Source organism: Macrotis lagotis, chromosome 8, assembly GCF_037893015.1.
Source record: "Macrotis lagotis isolate mMagLag1 chromosome 8, bilby.v1.9.chrom.fasta, whole genome shotgun sequence".
Lineage (NCBI taxonomy): Eukaryota > Metazoa > Chordata > Mammalia > Peramelemorphia > Peramelidae > Macrotis > Macrotis lagotis.
In genome coordinates, this window is record NC_133665.1 from 176,920,603 (window position 1) to 176,940,449 (window position 19,847).

Below are 19,847 nucleotides of genomic sequence, written 5' to 3' on the forward strand. Positions count from 1 at the left end.
TCTCTCTAAATCAAAACACAAATTTTTCTACCTCTCAGCACACTTTGATTTCAACTCTTTCTCATAGTTCTCCCAGGCAAACCCCATGTCCTATACAAGCTATTTCTTGAAGCAAATTTTCCACACTCCCCATCCACAAATTTGCAAATCTATTCTATGTCTGGAATAAAATTTCTATTTCTTTGATCAAGATTCTATCTACATTTCATGCATGACTTGGGCACCACCTTCTTCAAGAAATATTCCTAGAAACTAAAAAAATGGCTAGTTTCTCTCCTCTTAGGGTTACCTTTTATCTGACCTGAGTTGTGTCTGGTACCTCTCTTTCTGTTCCCAAGAAAAATATAAGTTCCTTGAGCTCAGGAGCTTTTCATTTCTTTATCTCTATACTTTAAAGGACTACCTTCCAATGTTAGCAATGATTAACTCATTCTCAGTTTCTAATTGTGTGTAGTTTCTGTTGTTTTCTTCCATCAGAATTCCTATTGATCTAGCTAATGTGTTAGAATTATCTTTTATTATAGACAGGTAACAGGGATGCCCCACACTGTTCTGTTATCTTTGTGTGCTACATTTTTGTTTCTGTATTTTTTGTTGTCTTTTAATTCACTTTTTATGCTTAAATCATCACTGGTCATACATCTTGATGTTCATTTAATTCCATTACATTCCATTCTACTGGCCTCTGGGAGTCACCCATAACTTCTGATAGGATGAAGAGTGTGATGTTTCATGATTCACAGCTACATAGAACCAAGAAAAAATACTGATGATAATAAATCGTTTTTTTTTTTTAAACTTATGTCAAGGAGTAGTACCTTAGGATCAACAAAAAGCACCATGACATTTATTGAACAGCCTTTTTTTCTTTTTTCTATTCAATTCTGGGCCCAGATTACTGTCCAACTATAGTGTGTCTTTAAGATTCATACACTAAATAAATCAAAGAAATGCCCATTCAATTGTGTATTAAGAGTCAGACACCATATATTTTTCATTCATCCAGTTTGTTCAAGGTTTTTCTAATTACAAATATTAAATGAGGCATAAAACAAAGTTGTTCACCATGATTGGTGAAAAGATGCTAAACTATTACAGATAATCTCCTTCATAGCAGAGGGATTCCCTATGAAAAGTGTGGCCCTTAGGATGCCCTATAACACGAACAATGGTAATATTTAAGTGAAGTCTGAGTTAGCCTGAATAGAAGGTTGTGATGCTGGTTAGCTGGCACTGCTACTAACGTTCAAATACATTTTTTCATACCTTGAAGAACCTGTATTTGCTTAGTAGACTCCTCAACTTGTGTTCGATAGGCTTTTCTTTCTTCTTCCAAAAGAGCTAAAAGTGGAAGCAAAAATATATCCAGTTTAACATATTAAATGACAAACACAGTATTGGAGTTGACCAGCTGAACATTTCTAAGTGAAATGCCCTTTAAAGTTGACTGCAGGAAATCAAAGTTAAGTGACCAATCTCAATTGTTAGGCAAGCTGTTTAAATATTTTAGTAGCACATGAACAAAGTAGCCAAAGACCAGCACAAATGCTCCTTCCTGAACAAGCCCATCCCCGATCCATTTATTTGCAATGATCTGTCCTTCATCACCCATTGTCTGCCCCTTCTCTTCTTGGGTACTCATTCATGTTTCTCTTTGTATTCTAGTTTAGATCTCAGACATCTGCTTTCTTGAACTGGTGTGAATATGCCAGGATAACTAGACTGATTCAGTAAGCACTGAAGTTTGTTAAACTATATGCTTCAAAGACGTGTGCCGTTTATAATGAACATAGTATAAAGTAATTGTTCATTATTCTCATAAATAAAGGTTTAAGTTCAGAAAACTGGCCACAAAAACATATCTTTATACATCTACACAAGGTTGGGCACATAGCCAGTGTTACATACTTACTGACATGAAGACATTTAGAAGAAATACAGGATGACAAGTGATTTGCCTGCTCATTGTTAACTTACAATTTGCCCATTAAAAATACGTATGGTCCCTTAAAAGCAATGTTCAAGTGACTTACAAATCTTTCACTGTAATCTCAGTGAATACCCCCTTCTGGGGGTATTTGGAAAAATACAACTCCATAAACATTAGCAATTATTGAAAGAGAAAGCAGCAATAAATATCAGTCTGGTCTGAAAGGCTATCATGAAGGTTCAGTTTCCATGGTCTGCTTATATTGCTATCATCTTCTAGGACCTGCACATCTGTGGCAGGGAGGCCAAGTTAATGATGGGAACATGTATTAAGAGGAGGGGCCTTGGATACTGCTAGTTGAAGACTCTGAGAAAGCTCCCTTGGGCTTAAGGAATCAGAGGGAGCACTCACGTTCTCTCCCAGAGATGGTCCAGAAGGTTTGCTACAGTAACTTAGATCAAGTCATTAGCCCAAGTCTTAACTGGCTGAAAACAGAAGGCTCTAATACTATCTTGTTCTCCTTTCATCATCTCAGCATAAACATGGCCACTGAAGAGGCAAATCAATCTCGGTCTCACCTTGAAGTTCAGAGCATTTTTGTTTACTCGATCTAGCTAGCTCTTGAGCTTCAATCAACTCCTTGTGAAGATGCTGAATGTCTTGCTTTGTCTCAGTTTCAGACTGGGCCCCCTGCAATTCATCTGATAAAAACATGGGGTTTAAAGCCAAAGTTATGTTAGCATAACACATTCACCTCTCCTCCTAATGAGAAGCAGCCTCTTTCCTGTTAGGCGTGCAGAGTTAGCTGGGGTACGTCTTCACAATGAGTTAATTGTAATTTAAAAGTAAATTATCAGTGCATTCTTTTTAACCAGCTAGGTATATCTCAGCATAGCACCACAACAAAATACATTATCTGGCTATTATACATCTAGCACTCTGAACCCTAAAAGAGAGCTGCAAGTGCAGAAGATTGAAGACAATGATATGCAACTGCTAAGAAAAGAAAAAGGAAAAAGAAAGAAAAAGAGGTAGCTTTTTTTTTTGGAGAATCATGTCTGTTTGTACCAAGCACTATCAATGTCAAAGCATCAGAAAAATAAAGTACAAGAAGAAAAAAAATGCCTTTAAGAATGTGGCAGCTGGCAGAAATGGCAGCAGAGGTGAGGAGCAGGCCCAATGGGCAGTGAAGAAGCAGCCATGTAGAAAAGTAAGTGTGCTAAGCAGTCCTAGATATTTCAGAAACCCCTGAAAAGACCACTGCAATAAATAACACGTTTATATGATAGTGGCAAAAATTAGACAAAAGTAAAAAAATCGATAACAATAATTTAAATGACTTGCAGTCACACAATTGATGTGTAAGGCTGGATTTGAACTCAGATCTTTCCGATCTTCTGCAGGCCTAGTAGTCAATCCACTTAGCCACTCAAATGCCTGAATGGATTTACCAAATGAGCAATACAAAAATACTCTCAAGGTTTGTCTCAACAACATTAGAATTGACTGTGCAGCATGGGGGACCCTGGCCCAGGACCACCCAGGACAGCGTGTCCTCCTCAGAGAGGGGGCTGCGCCCTGTGAGCAAGGCAGAATGGAAGCAGCTCAGAGAAAATGCAAAATGCCTAAGTTTAGAGAACCCAACATAGGTGTTCACCTGGACTACTTGTGCCTGTGGTAGCATATTCCAAGCTCATATTGGGCTATTCAGCCTCAGTCGAACACCACATAACTAGTCTCAACATAGAGGTGTTGATTGGTCTTCTTCAAGAATGAAGGACAACCACTGACCAGCCATATATTATATGTATATATGTATAGATATATGCAAATACACACACACACACACCCTATAGATGGATGACAAGACACAGTCTATCCACTATAAATCACTGATGTCATTTTGGTCTTCTTTAATAACAAAGATAAGAAAATAGGTGACATATTTCAGAAAGTTTTGAGTCAAAACCTAAATTTGTCTGTACACTCTATTCATTTAAAATGTTTTTACTTTACCATTCTGTATAGCACAACTAAAGAGAAGAGAAAAAAATAAAACAAGCAAATATCCAGGAACTAACTGCTGGGGAGGCACTGGGAATAAACGAAATCCTGGAGAGACCTATTTGAATTCTGCTTCTGCACTTAACCTCTGAGTCTCAGTTTCTCCATCTAAAAGACAAGAGGCTTGGAAGGCTGGGTCTCCAAGTTCTAAAACCCAAAGCACTGGCTGCATGGGCCAGTCTAGACCTGTGATGCCACTGTGATGAGGAGCACCCCCCCCACATGCCAGTCTGCAGGGGTAGGGCAGCAACCCTTGCCATACCATCTGGGAGAGGGGCTGAGGGGCACTGAGCTCCTGGGGCTTGATGAAGCAGAACAGACTGAGTCAAGAACTAAAGTCCAATGTGAACATCCAGGGCTTCTCAATGATTTCTCCAGGACTGCCTGCATTTTTGGTTACAAAAGGGATTGGAAAGACAGCTCTTAACATTGATGACTCTCAGAATGAAGACACAAGAAGATCTAGAACCAGTTGAGTGGAGCAGCATGGAAGCCCTGCACAGTTTGGTTCCTGAGCTGTTTCAAGTCACATGTTTTCTCTGTACATTGGTACGTTGTGGAATAAACATTTCTTCATCACAGTCCAAGGATCTGGAAGCTATCTTTGTACCACAACTTTGGTGAACTGCATCAGATTCTGGAAGTTCCAGAAGACAGGCCCTGCCTAGATGAAGTCAACTGACCAACACCCTTGACACCACTGCCAATACTGCATTTTTCATCACAAGAATCATTTTCTGCTTATGTAGCTCCAAGGTCCTTCCATACTAGAAAAGTTCTCCATGAAAGGCTCTGGGCAATCTATTGATAAGTCTGTCCCTCTCTGATATCAGGAGCATGCTTAAAATCTTTCTGGCTTTAAATGATTGGTTAGAGGTTGTCAGGAAAGACTCTGGATCCCTATCTAGGCCACAATGGAGCAGGTGCAGTATTACAAACAGGGAAAAACAACTGAAATGTATCCTAAACCTAAATGAATATGTATAGATAACTATCCTAAACAACCTTTTCTACTAACAGTGACTCTCCTGTTTCTGTCCTATAGTCTACCTCTAAAAGAGGAAGACTGAATCAGGTAAAGAACTCCTAAAGAAAAGGATAAGAATGAGCTGCTGCCAATGGATAAGAGCTACAAGGCCTCAAAATCATGATAGTTATTATAAATGTTTTGATTTTCATAAGCCAACAAAACACATCATTGATGTTAGAGCACACAACTACCATTAGATTTCAAGTGTTCCCTCCTGTTGATGCTTTCTTTCAGCAAGATGCAGAGGATCAAAGTTTCCAGCCTATCTTAGGATGAAGATAGAATGATGCTTCCTCTGATGAATCGGATCCAATTTTTAATATTCCTCAGTATTTCCAAGAAATGTATAAATACCCCATAATTAACAGTTTATTCTCAACTGAATAATAAAACTTTTAAAACTATATTTTATTTTTTTCAATCATTTTTCTATTAGCCTAACATGATGTTAGCAAGTTATACCAACTATCACATTGAAATCTCTCATTGAAACCTCCTGCTCACCACTCCTCTTTCTACCACTCCAGAAAGCTGAAAGAAAGCCCCCTGATATCTGGTCAGAGTCTCTTGGACCTCAGTCTCTGTTTCCACCTCCAATTTAGCTTCAAAGGCTGCCTATATACAAGGTCAGCTATAATTATCTCACCTAAGAACTGATAGCCTCTAAATACAGACCTACACTAAAGGTCAGACTCATTCCTATTTCTTTGCTTCCCTGCCTAACTAAATAAATCTAAACTATCTTAGGATGAAGATAGGATAATGCTTCCTCTAATGAATTTGATCCAAATTTTAATATTCCTCATTATTGCTAAGAAATACATAAATACCCCAATCAGCAAAAATCTACCTTCTCTCCCTCTTTCCCTAATCCTATCCCTCAACTGAGAAGAAAAAGAAAAAGAAAAATTCCTGTGACAAATATGAATGTTCAAACAAAACAAATTTTTACTTTGGCCACAACTCCCCAAAAATGACTATCATGATCCAAGTTTTTGGTTCCTTTGTGATGATGGCTGCTAAATCATACATGATTCTGACCATGGTTCTCAGTACTTGAATTCCTTCTTTCTGTATGATTACAGTATTTTCCCTTTGTCCTGGAAGATCTAGACTTTGGCTAAAATGTTTTTAGAAGGACTGATATTAGATTTTCTTTTACTGTGTGACTGACAGATTCTTTTCTTTTCCCCTGGTGAGGCAATGGGGTTAAGTGATCTGAGACCAGCTTTGAACTCAGATCCTACTGACGCCTACAGGGCTGGTGTTCTATGCACTGTGCCACCTAGTTGAATCTGATATTCTTTGCCTTAGGGAATCTAAAATCTGACCCATTTTTCATATTCCTCAGTATGGCCAGGAAATGGTCAAAATTTACAGCTAATTATCCTCAACTGAACAATAAAAAAATTTATATATATAAATCAGCAAAAATCCACCTTACCTTCTCTCCCTCTCACCCCAATCCTACCCTTTCAACTGGAAAGAAAACCAAAAATCTCTGTGACAGTTTTAAGATTTCTTGAAATATTAAGGGCAACCTCTTTTCTGGTCACAATGTTCAGGTAAGTCAAATAATTTTTAGGTCTTTTTGCCAAGTCTGTTGTTTTGGCTATAAGAATACATTTTCTTCTATGTTTTTTTAATCATCTGTGCTTTTGTTTTACTATAGCTTGTTGCCTCATGAAATTCTTTTTTTTTAGGTTTTTTTTTTTTTTAATTTTTGCAAGGCAAATGGGGTTAAGTGGCTTGCCCAAGGCCACACAGCTAGGTAATTATTAAGTGTCTGAGACCGGATTTGAACCCAGGTACTCCTGACTCCAGGGCCGGTGCTCTATCCACTGAGGCACCTAGCTGCCCCCATGCCTCATGGAATTCTAAATTTCTATGTGGTCCATCTTAATTTTTACAAGTTTGTTTTTTGGGCAAGGTTTAGATGTATTGGGACAAGTTATCAATTCCTTTTCCAATTTGCTGTTCCACAACTCTCACTTCTTTACCAATTTCTTGTTTTAGCTCTTCTGGAATTCAGGGAATTTGTACTCATGCTGTATTTTCCTCTGAAGCATCCTTCTATGCATTTTGAAGCCATAGTGCCTTGAACAATATAAAGCACACAGAAGGAATCAAACATTTGATTGTAATTAGGAAAAACACACGTTCTTCAAAAGTTATGGATATCGGGGCAGCTAGGTGGCGCAGTGGATAAAAGCACCGGCCCTGCAGTCAGGAGTACCTGGGTTCAAATCCGGTCTCAGACACTTAATAATTACCTCGCTGTGTGGCCTTGGGCAAGCCACTTAACCCCATTTGCCTTGCAAAAAAAAAAAAAGTTATGGATATCACTAAGTTTTTATAAATCAAATTATTAGATGAGCTTAGTAACGAATCTATCACAAATCCCTTTACAAATTAAAAGGGGCCTACAGTGAATGATTACCCAAATTGATAACTAAATAATGTGGACTATGAGGGCCAAACAAGCACTCACCATACCTCATTAGGGCACAATTGCCTAGCTCCACCCCCACTACACCGGGCTCACAGGACCCCAAGTCTGGCACTGAAAGCGCAAGGCAAATACTTTGGTCAAAGTCTGGTTAAAGAGAAAATGAAAAGGACTCTAGAAGACTGCACCAAAGCCATTTAATTTTTATGCACATGTCCAAAATAATGCCACTGAGTCATTTGATGGAGAGGGCTGGACAGAGCTTGGGTTGCTCGCAATACATAACTAGGATTCAGATATACTCGGATATGTTTAAAGGTAAAGAGTCAACTAGATAGAGTGATCGATCTCAAGTCAGGAAGACTCATCGCTATTGTCATCAAGTTTAAATCTAGCCTCAGACAGTTAACTAATTGTGTTTGCCTCAATCTCCTTAACTGTATAATAAGCTGGAGAAGGAAATAGTCAACCACTCCAGTGTCTTTGCCAAGAAAACCCCAAATAGGGACATGCAGAGTCAGACATAACTGAAAATAACTCTGTCCCTAATAAAACTTAGAAAATTTAAAATATTCTAAATATAATCCAAAAAAAGGCATTTCTTTACATCATTATTGATTAGAGAAATGAAAACAAAATGGCGCACCATCTCATACCTATCAGATTGGCTAAAGTGTCAAAAAAGGAAAATGACAATGTTGGAGGGAATCTGGGAACCCTGGGACACTATCTCACTCTTGTTGGAGTTGTGAACTGATCCAACCAATTCTGGAGAGGAATCTGGAACTATGCCCAAAGGGCAATAACATTGTACCTACCCCCTTGATCCAACAAAATCATAACTAGGTCTGTGTCCCAAAGTGATCAAAAAAGGGGGAAAAGACTAACTTGTAAAAGAATATTCATAGCAGCTCCTCCTTTTATAGCAGCAAAGAACTGGAAATTGAGGGAATGCCCATCAACTGGTGAATGGTTGAACAAACTGTAGTATATGAACGTAATGGAATACTACTGTTCTACAAGAACAGATCAGCAGAATCTTTCAGAAAAACCTGGAAAGATTTACATGAACTGATACTGAATGAAGTGAGCAGAACCAGGAGGATGTTGCACACAATGACACTGTATGATGACCAACTATGATAGTTTCAACAGTACAATGATGAAAGAAAATTCTAAAACACTTGTGATGGGGGCAGCTAGGTGGCACAGTAGATAGAGCATCAGCCCTAGAGTCAGGAGGACCTGAGTGGCCTCAGACGCTTAATAATTGCCTAGCTGTGTGGCCTTGGGCAAGTCACTTAAAATAAAAAAGACTTGTGATGGAAAATAATATCCACATTAAGAGAAAGAACTATGGAGTTTGAATGCAGAACAACATATCATACTATTTTTCACTTTGAAAAGCATTTCACATTTTTTTCTTTTTTGTTTCCCTTTATTCTGATTTTTCTTCAACAATATAGCTATTATGGGAAATATTAATAAGATTAACATGTATAACATGATTGTATAAGTATAATCTATATCAGATTACTTGCTATAAGTGAGAGAAGGGAGGAAGACTGAGCTAGTGAAATGTGAAACTCAAAAATCTTACAAAAAATGAAAACAAATAATTAAAAAAAATTTTTTTAAAGATGTAATATTTCCCAAGACATTCTATATTCAGTAAAGATAAGAACTAAGAATAATTTTTAGGCCAGTATACACATGACATAATGCCAACAATTCATGTAACAGTAATTTTTAAAAAAGAAAAACTGTAATGAGAAAAGCTAATTCTCTTCTCTGTGAATATAAGTTAGATATCCTAGAAAGCCTTTTCAGACTCATACCACCATTTAAACTAAGCATTAAAGACCCTGCTTAAAAGTTCACATAGAGGTGACTTTTCTGTTTTTTAATCTAACAGTAGAAATGATATTTGAGACATGTAAACATCAAACAGGAAACAAGATCATTCTTCACGAAACTTGTGGCACAGACTCAAATGTACACTATTAAAAGGCTATGACCTCCAAGTCCTGTTGGAGAGAGTGCCCACAGGAACGAGACTGCAGATCTGGTGATGGGACCATCCCCAGCAATGTTTGGCTCCACTGGTGTATGAGCAAAGAGGAGGCATGAGGCCAAGTTTGGAGTTTGGCAAGACAGTCGGCGATACACATTTCAAGGTCTGCACAATCACAAAGGAAGAGCATGAAATGAAGCAAGAGAAGCATGGAGAGACAGCCTTGGAAAGGCTAGAGAAGATGATGAGAGAAAACAGAGAGGGAGAATTTAACACTGGGCTGTATCCATAACAACTGCTCAGAAAAATTTATGGACTTACAGGAGGCTCTAAAAGCAAGTCCAGAGGTTATGGAGGCTGCCCTGAGATGATAGAGGTTGAAGGGAAGCGGACAAGTAGGTCACGAGAGCTGAAGGTGTCTAAAAACCCCTAGAAAGTAGGGTTGATCTAGAAGATACATGCATACATACATACACACATACATATATACACATGCAGATATAGATATAGATATGAGAGTAATGATCAAAAAAATTCAATGACAAACTATAGTTTCTGTTTTAGAACTGTAACAGAATCAGTCAGAAACCTATGGCCAATTGCAAAGGAAACACTGGTATAGTCAAACAAGATGGAACTTTCCAGTTTGGGAGCAGAGAGCTGTGTAGACTAAAGGACCTTGTGTTCAAGGCAGCAAGAAGAGAGACCCCTGCTACTGCAATGTCCCAGAAGTCAGAAAATCTCCTCCTCCACCACCAGTGGAGTGGGGCCTTTGGAAGTCCAGGGGAAGGGCAGTAATTGGCCCAGTGTTGGTGGAGTCAGAATGGCATAGCCCAGGTCCTAAAGCTTCCAAGGTTTCTGGTGTGTGTTGTGGGATGTCAGGGCCCTGAAGATTCTGTTCACTGAATCACAAAGATTTGAAGAGGCAAAAAGAAAAATAAAGTTCTGAAGGAAAGAACTTGGAAGAATCAATAACTTAGAAGTAGAAAACTTTATCCAAATAATGGAATCCTAAACTAAACAAACAGACATCAGTGATTATATGACAACAATAAATATTTGAATAAAACCAAATAACTAAAAAGAGAAAAGGAAATCTAAGAGGAGGGAAAATAATCCAGAGACTGGCAGATGCCTATAAGACAGAGGAGGATCACAGAATAGAAACTGCTGGAATGAGCCTCAAAGATAGAGATGCTACTAGAAAAAGCAAGTAGTAGGCATGATGACTGGGTCAGGAGGTATAGGGCAAAAGGTGAATAGAGATATACAATCATTTAAGTTAAAATGTGGGGGAAGAGGGTAAAATTAGGATTCATAAGCTTCACCAAGAAACCAATGCCATCACAAATAAACATTTTCTCCACCAATATAACCTAATAACTACCATTTATAAAGAGATTGAACAAACCATGGATACTATAGTAAAGCTCTACCAACTATGATGGACTGAGCACCTCTCTGTACTTCTGTGGTAAAGGACGATTCCAAAAATGTGCAATGGAAAATGCCATCCACATCCAAAGGAAAAACTACAGAGTTTGAATGCAGATAAGCTTACTATTTTAACTTTTTTAAAAAAGTTTTAATTTTTTCCTTTTTCTCATGGTTTTTCCCTCTTTAGTTCTCATTCTTCTTTCACAACATGACTAATATGGAAATATGTTAAACACGATTATACATGTAAAACCTCAATCAGATTACTTGCTGTCATGGAGGGAGGAGGGAAGAGGGGAAGGTAGAAAAATGTGAAACTCAAAAGTTTACAAAAAGATGAATGTTGAAAACTACCTTTGTTTCTAATTTAGATTTTTTTTTAATAAAAAGCATAAAGCCTGATGCACAAAATAAAAATAATAATATTTACATTTAAAAATACATATTTGTTGAAAAATGCTTTCAAAACTGCATTATATCTGCAAAGAGTGACAGTTATACAGCTCGGGACAAGGTCTTACTTCTCCTCTCCCCTGCTTTTAATCTTCACTTAAAACAGGTATGAGGGACATGGCTCCAGTTTCCCTTGAAGTAATGTATCAAGATATTATACAAACTCCCTTCACTTCCTTTTCCCCTCTGACTCACTCTTTTACATCTTTTTTTCCTTTCCGTTTGTTCCTCAGACTGCCCACATCTTAGGTCTACCAACAAAAGACATATTTTCAGTCTTGCTTTCACTCCCATCGATTCTCAAAGTATCAAAGTGAGACCACAACTGAAAGAGGCAAACTAAAAGTAATCTAGGAAATAGCATCTTATGGGGAATGTGAAACACAGCAATACCCTTTAAGTAAATAAAAAGAAACTTTCTAACTAACATACTATCTAAAAATAACATTCAGATAACCCATCCAACAGCCTTTCAAAAGAGAGGAGCTGGTAGGAAAATGAAACAGATCTGCAGTGAAGCCTCCACAAAAGGGAGAAAAGATGGAGCTGAGACATGACTTTACTCTTTACAAACAGTATTAAAACCTTAAGCTTTATGGCACAGAAGCTCCAAAGGGCTGGGATTTTGACTAAGAGCAGAGCGTGAGCACCAGCAATGGTGAGGAAGCAGAGCAAGTCAACTGCCTTTCTCTTGTCCCTATTTTCACTGGAAGGCAACTAAGTCACCTCATTGTTTTCCAAGTATATTAACTGACAATTAAATATTTAATTTTAGATATACAGCTCTAAATCATAATCTAATCATAGTTCTCATTATTTTGCCTAACCTTATTTCACAAATATTTAGAAACTAACAAAAATTTCACATATTTTGTTTGTAAAATGAATCAACAAAAGCCACTTAAAATGCTGGGTGGGAGGGGATCAAAACTACCTTTTAGTAGAGAGACTTTAGCAAGAGGTTCATTTAGATCTTGGTCATCCATCTGGGCGTCTGTGGAAGAAAATGACTATTAATAATAGTATTCACAGACCAATTGGCAATAGTAAAACAAAAATCAGAAATAACAAGCAACACATATAGACATATAATTTTTTAAAGAGCTCAAATGAACTAGTTGGAAATGTCTGAAAATATTACGTAGGGAATGATTTGTTTCTATAAATTACTACCCTTCTGTAACTATAGCTTTAACATGAACAAACTTCAATTACCTAATATCTGTTGTGTAACCTTCAAAGTCCTTAATGAAGACACACATTTGCACACACTACATAGATTGAGACTTACCTGTGGCGTCGTCGCTGCTCTTTTCCTTACTCGGACTAAGGGTATCTGACAAATCAGATTCCTTTTCTTTTCCTTGATTCTCTGCCATAAAAAAAAAGGAAGGGGGGGAAAATAGGAAAAACCTACTAACATCAAATCATTTAGGTAAAATGCATGTTATACCAATAGTCCTCCAAGAATTCTGCTATCTCTATAACTCATGAAATTAGTGGAAGCTTCTGGATATCCTTCCTTTGCAGTGCATTTCTAAAATGAAATGCCTCTGCTAATATTAAACACTAATGTGACTCAGAGCAGGAACTCAGGGAGTGGGGACTTGGGCTCAAAGTTGTACCCTTGCCAAGGGAAGTTCCAAGTCAAACTCATTTTGGGAAGTAGTCAGAAAATCACCACAACAAAAGAACCAAATTTGCGAAACAACATGGAAGAAAAGCTCTAACTCTAATAATAAAAAGCCAAAGCCAGAAGACTGAAAAAATGCTTTGGTATTATTTCTATTTACAATCTGAAAACTGAAGGCCAAAATTCTTTCCTTTTAAAGTCAGCTCGGTTTCAAACAGTATAAATTTGCAACATTTAAAAAAAATTTAAGGAAGAGCATCACTGTAATTCATGTTATTAGTGGAAGCTTATAAAAGGAGACAGTAACTATAAAAACTTAGCCATGCAAAAGCCATGATTACAGATTCCCTGGCTGAGCTGGAGGCTAGTTCTATGAGATTTCTCAACTGAGAGTTCTAAAAATATTAGGGAACAGTAATGACTCCCACACTTCCATTTTCCAAGGATCATGTTGACTGAGTCAACCAAGGTAAAGGCATTATATAGCAGAGATGCTTTTTCTCCCTCAGTTTACATGTATCTAAAACACAAATAGAAGCTTCACTAAGTGTGGGCTCAGCAGTTTTGCAAACACAATGAATTTTGTTTTAGATTTTGTTTGCTCTATAAAGATTTCACTTCAAGGGTATGACAAATTTGGAAAGAAAAATGACTTCTTTCTGGAATCTCAGTTACTGAAGGCAGTACAGCTGCCACTCTAATTAGTAGGCACAGCTCAGTCGTAAGCTCTCTAATTCTTGATTGATTCAAGGAGAATCTGGTAACTTTAAACTATATAGGTGGTGAATGTACTTCAGAGATTTGACTCCCACATATTTTAGGCAGAAAGTGACAATGGATAGAGCATTGGACCTAGAGTCAGGAAGACTTCAGTTGAAAGACTTACTCAAACACTTAGTGATAGACTGGATAAGACCCTTAATCTCTTCATCTATAAAATGAGGTAAATAATAGCCCCTATTTTCCAGAGTTATCATGAGGATAAAATAAGATATTTGAAGTTGACCTAGTCTTCAGTCTGGTTGTCCTTTACAGCCTCTTCCACACAGTGCAGCCAAACTGGCCATCCCTCTCTTCTCTTCTCAGTGACTCACATTCTGCCTTTCAAATTCAGTTCCACCTTCTACCCAAAGCCTTACCAAGTCCCTCTTTACTGGGTATTGATTCTTCAAACAGCAAATAAAAATACATGCTCTTTCCTCCTGCCTCCCCCACAGAATGTATCCTTGAGAATAAGGAGGCTCCATTCATTTTCAATTGAATACATGCTCCAAATCACTAATAAAAACAGAAACTAACCATGGAGGCTTCACCTTGTTCTCTACAAACTGACAGTGATGATATAAAGGGGGCTGTGGGAAGACAGGCTCATGGCCCAGTTGTTAAATGGTATGACCACTCTGGATTTAAATGGAAGAAAAGTGACTAATTGGACATAAAGATATAGTATTGGGGCACAGGGAACAAATATTTAATATGAATCAATATAGTTAGGGGCAGCAAAGAAGCTGATCCAAAGCAGGCATTCTGGGAATGATTAAGAAACTATGGCACACTGACATCACTGTGCATCATTTCACACTAAAAGAACAATAGGTGCACAGTGACTCCAACATGATGAAGACAAAAGCATGAGGATTATCCACTTCATGGCTGGAGAATGACAAAGAGAGCTGACAGTATTGGGCTAGGTGTATTTGGGGTTTCAAGATGGAAATTCTTTTGTCACAAGAGGGAGATCAACTTATAAGAGTGAAATGAGTATGAGGCAAAGACAAAATGTATGAAAATTAAGGAACAAGTCTGCATGGAATTGAAGTAAATAGAACTTCAAGTGTTGTCACCAAATTCAATTCAATGTACTTTTTTTTTTTTTAGGTTTTTTGCAAGGCAAATGGGGTTAAGTGGCTTGCCCAGGGCCACACAGCTAGGTAATTATTAAGTGTCTGACTTATTAAGTGTCCTGACTCCAGGGCCAGTGCTTTATCCACTGCGCCACCTAGTTGCCCCTCAATGTACATTTTTAAATACTCAGGCCCTAGGGTTCAGTGATGGGTATCAGTCAGGCCTAGGAGGCACTGTACCAGGAATAGGGGACAGAACAAAAGGCAAGAAGGTCTCTTCCATCAAAGGGCCTGTGGTTTAGTGGGGGTATGGACACCACACAAACAACTAAGCACAGATAGGATGAAGACACATAAATGGCAAGTCATCTCCCCAGGAGGGACCGTAATTGGGGCAGCAAGAGAAGCATCCCAACTGTGAAAGAGGCACCACAAGAATCAAAGCAACGCAAAAATTATGGAGCAGTAAGAGCAGTACAATTGGGAAAATAAGAAGGTGGCAAGTTATAAAGTGCTTCCAAGCAAGGGAGCCCCTGGAATGAGCTGCCCAGAAAGGTGATATGGTCTGGGGTGGGAATTGAATGAAAAATAGGACAGAAGCAGGGAGAGGTGACACAGAGAAAACTACCCAAAGGCTGCAGCCTTGGTGCAGGCAGTGGGTGGCAGAAGAATCCAAGGCTGGTGTTTGGCAAGACAAAAAGGACAACAGCAGATTACCAAAATTTTCAGTTTGGAAAGGAGAAGAGGGCAGCAAGGATCAGGGTGATGGCCTGAGAGGGACTGGAGGGCATGGTGGGGATGAGGAGGATTAGGCATTTTAAGGCCAAAGTCATGATGGAATGTAAAAATATTGTGTACCAATAATGGGATTGTGGAGTTTACAAACATACTTGTGAATGATATCTATATCAAAGGCAGGTCTATCTTGTATGTAGCTGGAGTGGACATGAATGTCACAAAATCTGAGTAACACTGAGGAACTAAGAACTAAGACAAGGATTATAAGGGCAGAGCAACATATGGGTTGGAGTCTCCTTCTCATCTGGGATGAAAAGAAAGACTGTGACTCAATCAATGGATTCAATGGAGAAGGAAGGAGCATGTCATGGGAGTCAGGAGGGAATTGATTAGGTGATAAAACTGGAATGAAGGAACCTCAAAAAGAAGCTAAGGAGCAATGATGGTAGAGGAAGGTCTGGAAGTGGCAATGCAGAGCAAGGAGCACCCTGCCTTCCCTCCTTTAACCCTTGAGTTCAGCCACTGAAGGAAAGGGTGCCAGGGATACTTTGTCATCAGAAGGGTGCCAAGTCTCTAGGGGAGCCAGGTGGATGAAAACAAATTGGCGTGTGGTTATGGACTGGCCATCCCAGGGAGCACAGTGGAAAGGGATGGAATCAGCCATGTGAGAGAAAAGGTTGAAGGTGACAGGAAGAAGGAAATAGGCAGTAGGGGATATGGTCAAGGTCAGAATAACAGCACTTGCATCTTAGAATCACGGGGATGGGAAGAAAAGCAACAATCCATAACCTCAAAGACTTTGTGACCTGCTAATAGTAAAATTTTGCATAATTAAAAGGACTTCTAAGTATTTTCAATGTTGGGCATGGAATATACAATTAAATTCTTTTCAACTAGAAAGGAATATCCAAGATGCTGATTCTAGGATGCAGATGAGCACAGACTTTCAGATTCAAGATTTATAAGAAAGTTAAACAACAGGTCAACAGTGTGAATTTCTAGCCCACTAACACTTTACATTGAATTTTCATTTTTACTTTCTATCAATCTATGTTAGTCAAATTCTGAAATCTGGTAAGAGTTTCTATACATTTTTTTAAAAAATCTTTATTCTTAAGGCTGTGTTCATTGTTTTTGATAACGAGTCAAAAGCATACTTCAAATCACTCATTGCAACTATCATGTCAAAAAATTAAGCAGCAGGATATTTTTCCTGAAGATTTGTTCAATCAGGTTTGTCCTTTCTTGTTAAAGTGTTAGGCTTTCAAACAAATTTAACTTCAGTAACTTTTAAGAAGATGAAGTAAAGGCTATTTTAAAATCTGTTCTCATTACCCATCAAGAGGAAATAAACTACCATATATGCTAAAAATAGTTCACTATTCTGAAATCCAAGCCTTGTATGCCAGCATGATGTTAGGTACAAGGGCCATATGCATTCTTTTCCCAAATATGGCATCACTTGTTTATAAAAAGTTAAGAAAAAAAAAAGGCCACATATTTGAAATAAAAATCAACTTTTAAGTATTTATCCCTAAAAAAAAGCATTAGTATTTTAAATGAACTAACATTTTAAAAATAAGATCTTAAATTAGGACAATTTTTCTTCCTATTAGCATATAATAGTTAAATTTATTTTAGATTTTTATTCTTTTTTTTCAACTGTATATAAAGATAGTTTCCAACATTAATTTTTTTAAGAGTTTGAGGTTCACATTTCTCTATCTCGGTCCCGTCCCTTCCATTACCATTACATTGAGCAATTTGATAAGTTTACAAGTATAATTCCATTAAGCATATTTTCCTATAAATCATAATATAATTAATTTCATCATGATTTGGGCTCAAAGAGCCAAAGGACTTTATAGTCATGGGCTAAAAATGAAGGTTCTAATCTGAAGCACAAAGAGAACCAGACAAAGGCTGATGAAATTTCATAGTGAGTTCAAAGCAAGAAATTCTAGAGCTTTAGTGGTTAACTCAAGTACAACAAATTATTTTGGAAACAATTAGTTAATAAAGTACATACACAAATTTTTGTGGAAAAAGAAATAACTAAGCTTCAAAAGAAAGATTATCCTAATGTCGATTCATGTAGGAACTTGATATATGCTTTTCATTAGCTCATGTTACTTTAATAACCTGTTTGAAATCAAAAATGAGTTAAAGACAGTGCAAGAACTTCAGAATCTATGCAATTATTGTACTATTAGAGAACTTTCAAAAATTAAGAAAAACGAAAACAAAAATTCTCACCTTTTGAAAGCTTTGTTTCTTCAACCACTTTGGTTAGATGCCCCTCGTCTATGAGCTTGTCTGCCAAAGAAAATAAATGTTACCATCCAAGCTCAAATTGAGCAAGCCTTTCTGTCCACAGCTATGCAGTTCACATTCCATGACCAAATTTAAAGCTGATACTATTACTCATACTTATTACCAAGCTCAAACAAAAACTCTTAGCTGGCAAAGCAATTTAGACAATGACCAAGCATTTGCCCTCTAGTTCAAAACACAGGAGGTAAAAACATTTTGAAATATTCTCTTTGCTTTTTTTCTCCTCTTTACTGGCTTTCCACTAGATTAAAAGAGTCTAGGGAGGTGACTAATAGGGTGCCTTTTTATCAGTTGCTTTTTAAAGAGCTTAAGAATAAATTTAAAGACATTACGTTTAACGAAAGAATATTTCCAAAAAAGGTCTCTAAAGTGAAAAAGCTCAGTGCCAATAAGCTAAGATTAAATAGGTTATACTTGTTCCACTTTCTCCAATACCTAAATGAAAGTCATCATTGTCCAAGTTAACTGGATTTGTAAGGGAAGATGGTTATCCAAAAATAATAAAATAAAATAAAATAAAAAGAGATGAATCTTTATTAAGCACATTTCTGTCATTTTGTTTTTATAAAGGAAACAACCTGCTCATTTTTAAGATCAGATTTTTATATATCAGAATCTCTCCAAAGGCATAATTCTTTTCTATATAAACAAAATTATTTCAACAGAAAATTTTTAGTTGCTGTATTTGTACACAAATTCGTACATTGGACAAAGTAACATGAAGAGGGAATGAAATTTCAAATTCAGGCTATTCAGAATGTTTGTAATATAATTTTTTTCAAAGAAAATAACATATGCAAAATATCTTTTCTCCTATTCTTTAGGAACCAACCCTCCACTCTAAACCTACTGGTGTCGTTGGTAGCATAGACCCATCCATCTGCTCATCTAGGCCTGCCATCTGACTGCTCTTTTCCCTCTCAACACTCACACCTCCAAATCTGTAGTCACATCCAGTGGCTTTTCTCTGCACATCTACAACCATGCTAGTTCAGGCTTTCAATACCTCCTACCTGGGATAATACCCATGCCTCCTTAAAACCATCTTCTACAGAGTTGCCCCAGAGAGCTTCCTAAAGCGTATATGGTATCATCACTTGTCTGCTCAGGAGCCTTTAGTTAAGCCCTGATATTTTTCTACCTGTCATTTCCATGATATTAGTCTGGATCTAGTCTATTTTCATTTGTATTATATGCCTTTGGATCCCTGAAAAGCCTACGAGACCCCGCAAAGATTTTCCCAAATGGCCTATTCCTAAGAGGAGAGATCCTCTCAGAATCCAGGGCTTCCCTTAGGGTTCAGGCATTCCCCTAATTGTTAGGTGTGCTGTTCTTAATGAAATTATCTTCATCTATATATTTATGTGTAGCGTGCACTCTCAACCCCAAGCCTATACACCAGTGGGCAGGGCCTAGCACAATGACTTGACTTTTAGTGAGCCCTTGATGAATTTAGGTCAGTAATTTCACTGGCCAAGGAAAAACTTCCTCCACCCATGGAGATTACTACCTGCAGCTTGTACAGCTCACATTTTCAGAGCTGCCTGGGGCAATCATTACCCAGGGGTCCCCAGGAGCCTCAGTCACTTGTAGCATTGAGAATGTAGAATTGAGCCCAAAATTCAAGTCTTCATGACACCAAGCCTGCCTCTATCTTATTCATCATTCACATTTCATTCTTAAAGTTAAATTTTTGAATTGCAAAATAAAAGTGGGTATGTAAAATGTCAATATAAAAATATGAGAAGATAACTTGTAATGGCAGGAGCTACACTTTAAGAACTGAAAAAATATTCAATCCATTTCTCTACCAGGGAATTTTTAATAAACTAAGCATTTTAACTTTTTAGTATAAGAAGGTGATCACTTGTCAAAGACCTCATAAGGTTTCAAATTCTGAAGGACTCAGGAGGAGCTACTC

General features: G+C 37.6%; 1 protein-coding gene across 8 annotated transcripts in view; it reads right to left on the minus strand.

The window, feature by feature from the left end:
• The window catches only part of SLMAP (sarcolemma associated protein), a 141,318-nt gene that overhangs the window by 18,910 nt on the left and 102,561 nt on the right, over nucleotides 1–19,847 (minus strand). For 4 of the 8 annotated variants that reach the window (XM_074198885.1, XM_074198889.1, XM_074198886.1 and 1 more), the window contains 5 exons: nucleotides 17,849–17,908; nucleotides 12,669–12,749; nucleotides 12,312–12,371; nucleotides 2,509–2,631; nucleotides 1,267–1,341 (listed from right to left, as the gene is read on the minus strand). In XM_074198885.1, coding sequence (XP_074054986.1) covers nucleotides 1,267–1,341; nucleotides 2,509–2,631; nucleotides 12,312–12,371; nucleotides 12,669–12,749; nucleotides 17,849–17,908 — 399 coding nt within the window. The remainder of the gene's footprint in view (nucleotides 1–1,266; nucleotides 1,342–2,508; nucleotides 2,632–12,311; nucleotides 12,372–12,668; nucleotides 12,750–17,848; nucleotides 17,909–19,847) is intronic. The other 4 variants (XM_074198887.1, XM_074198891.1, XM_074198888.1 and 1 more) reach the window with 1 other exon arrangement.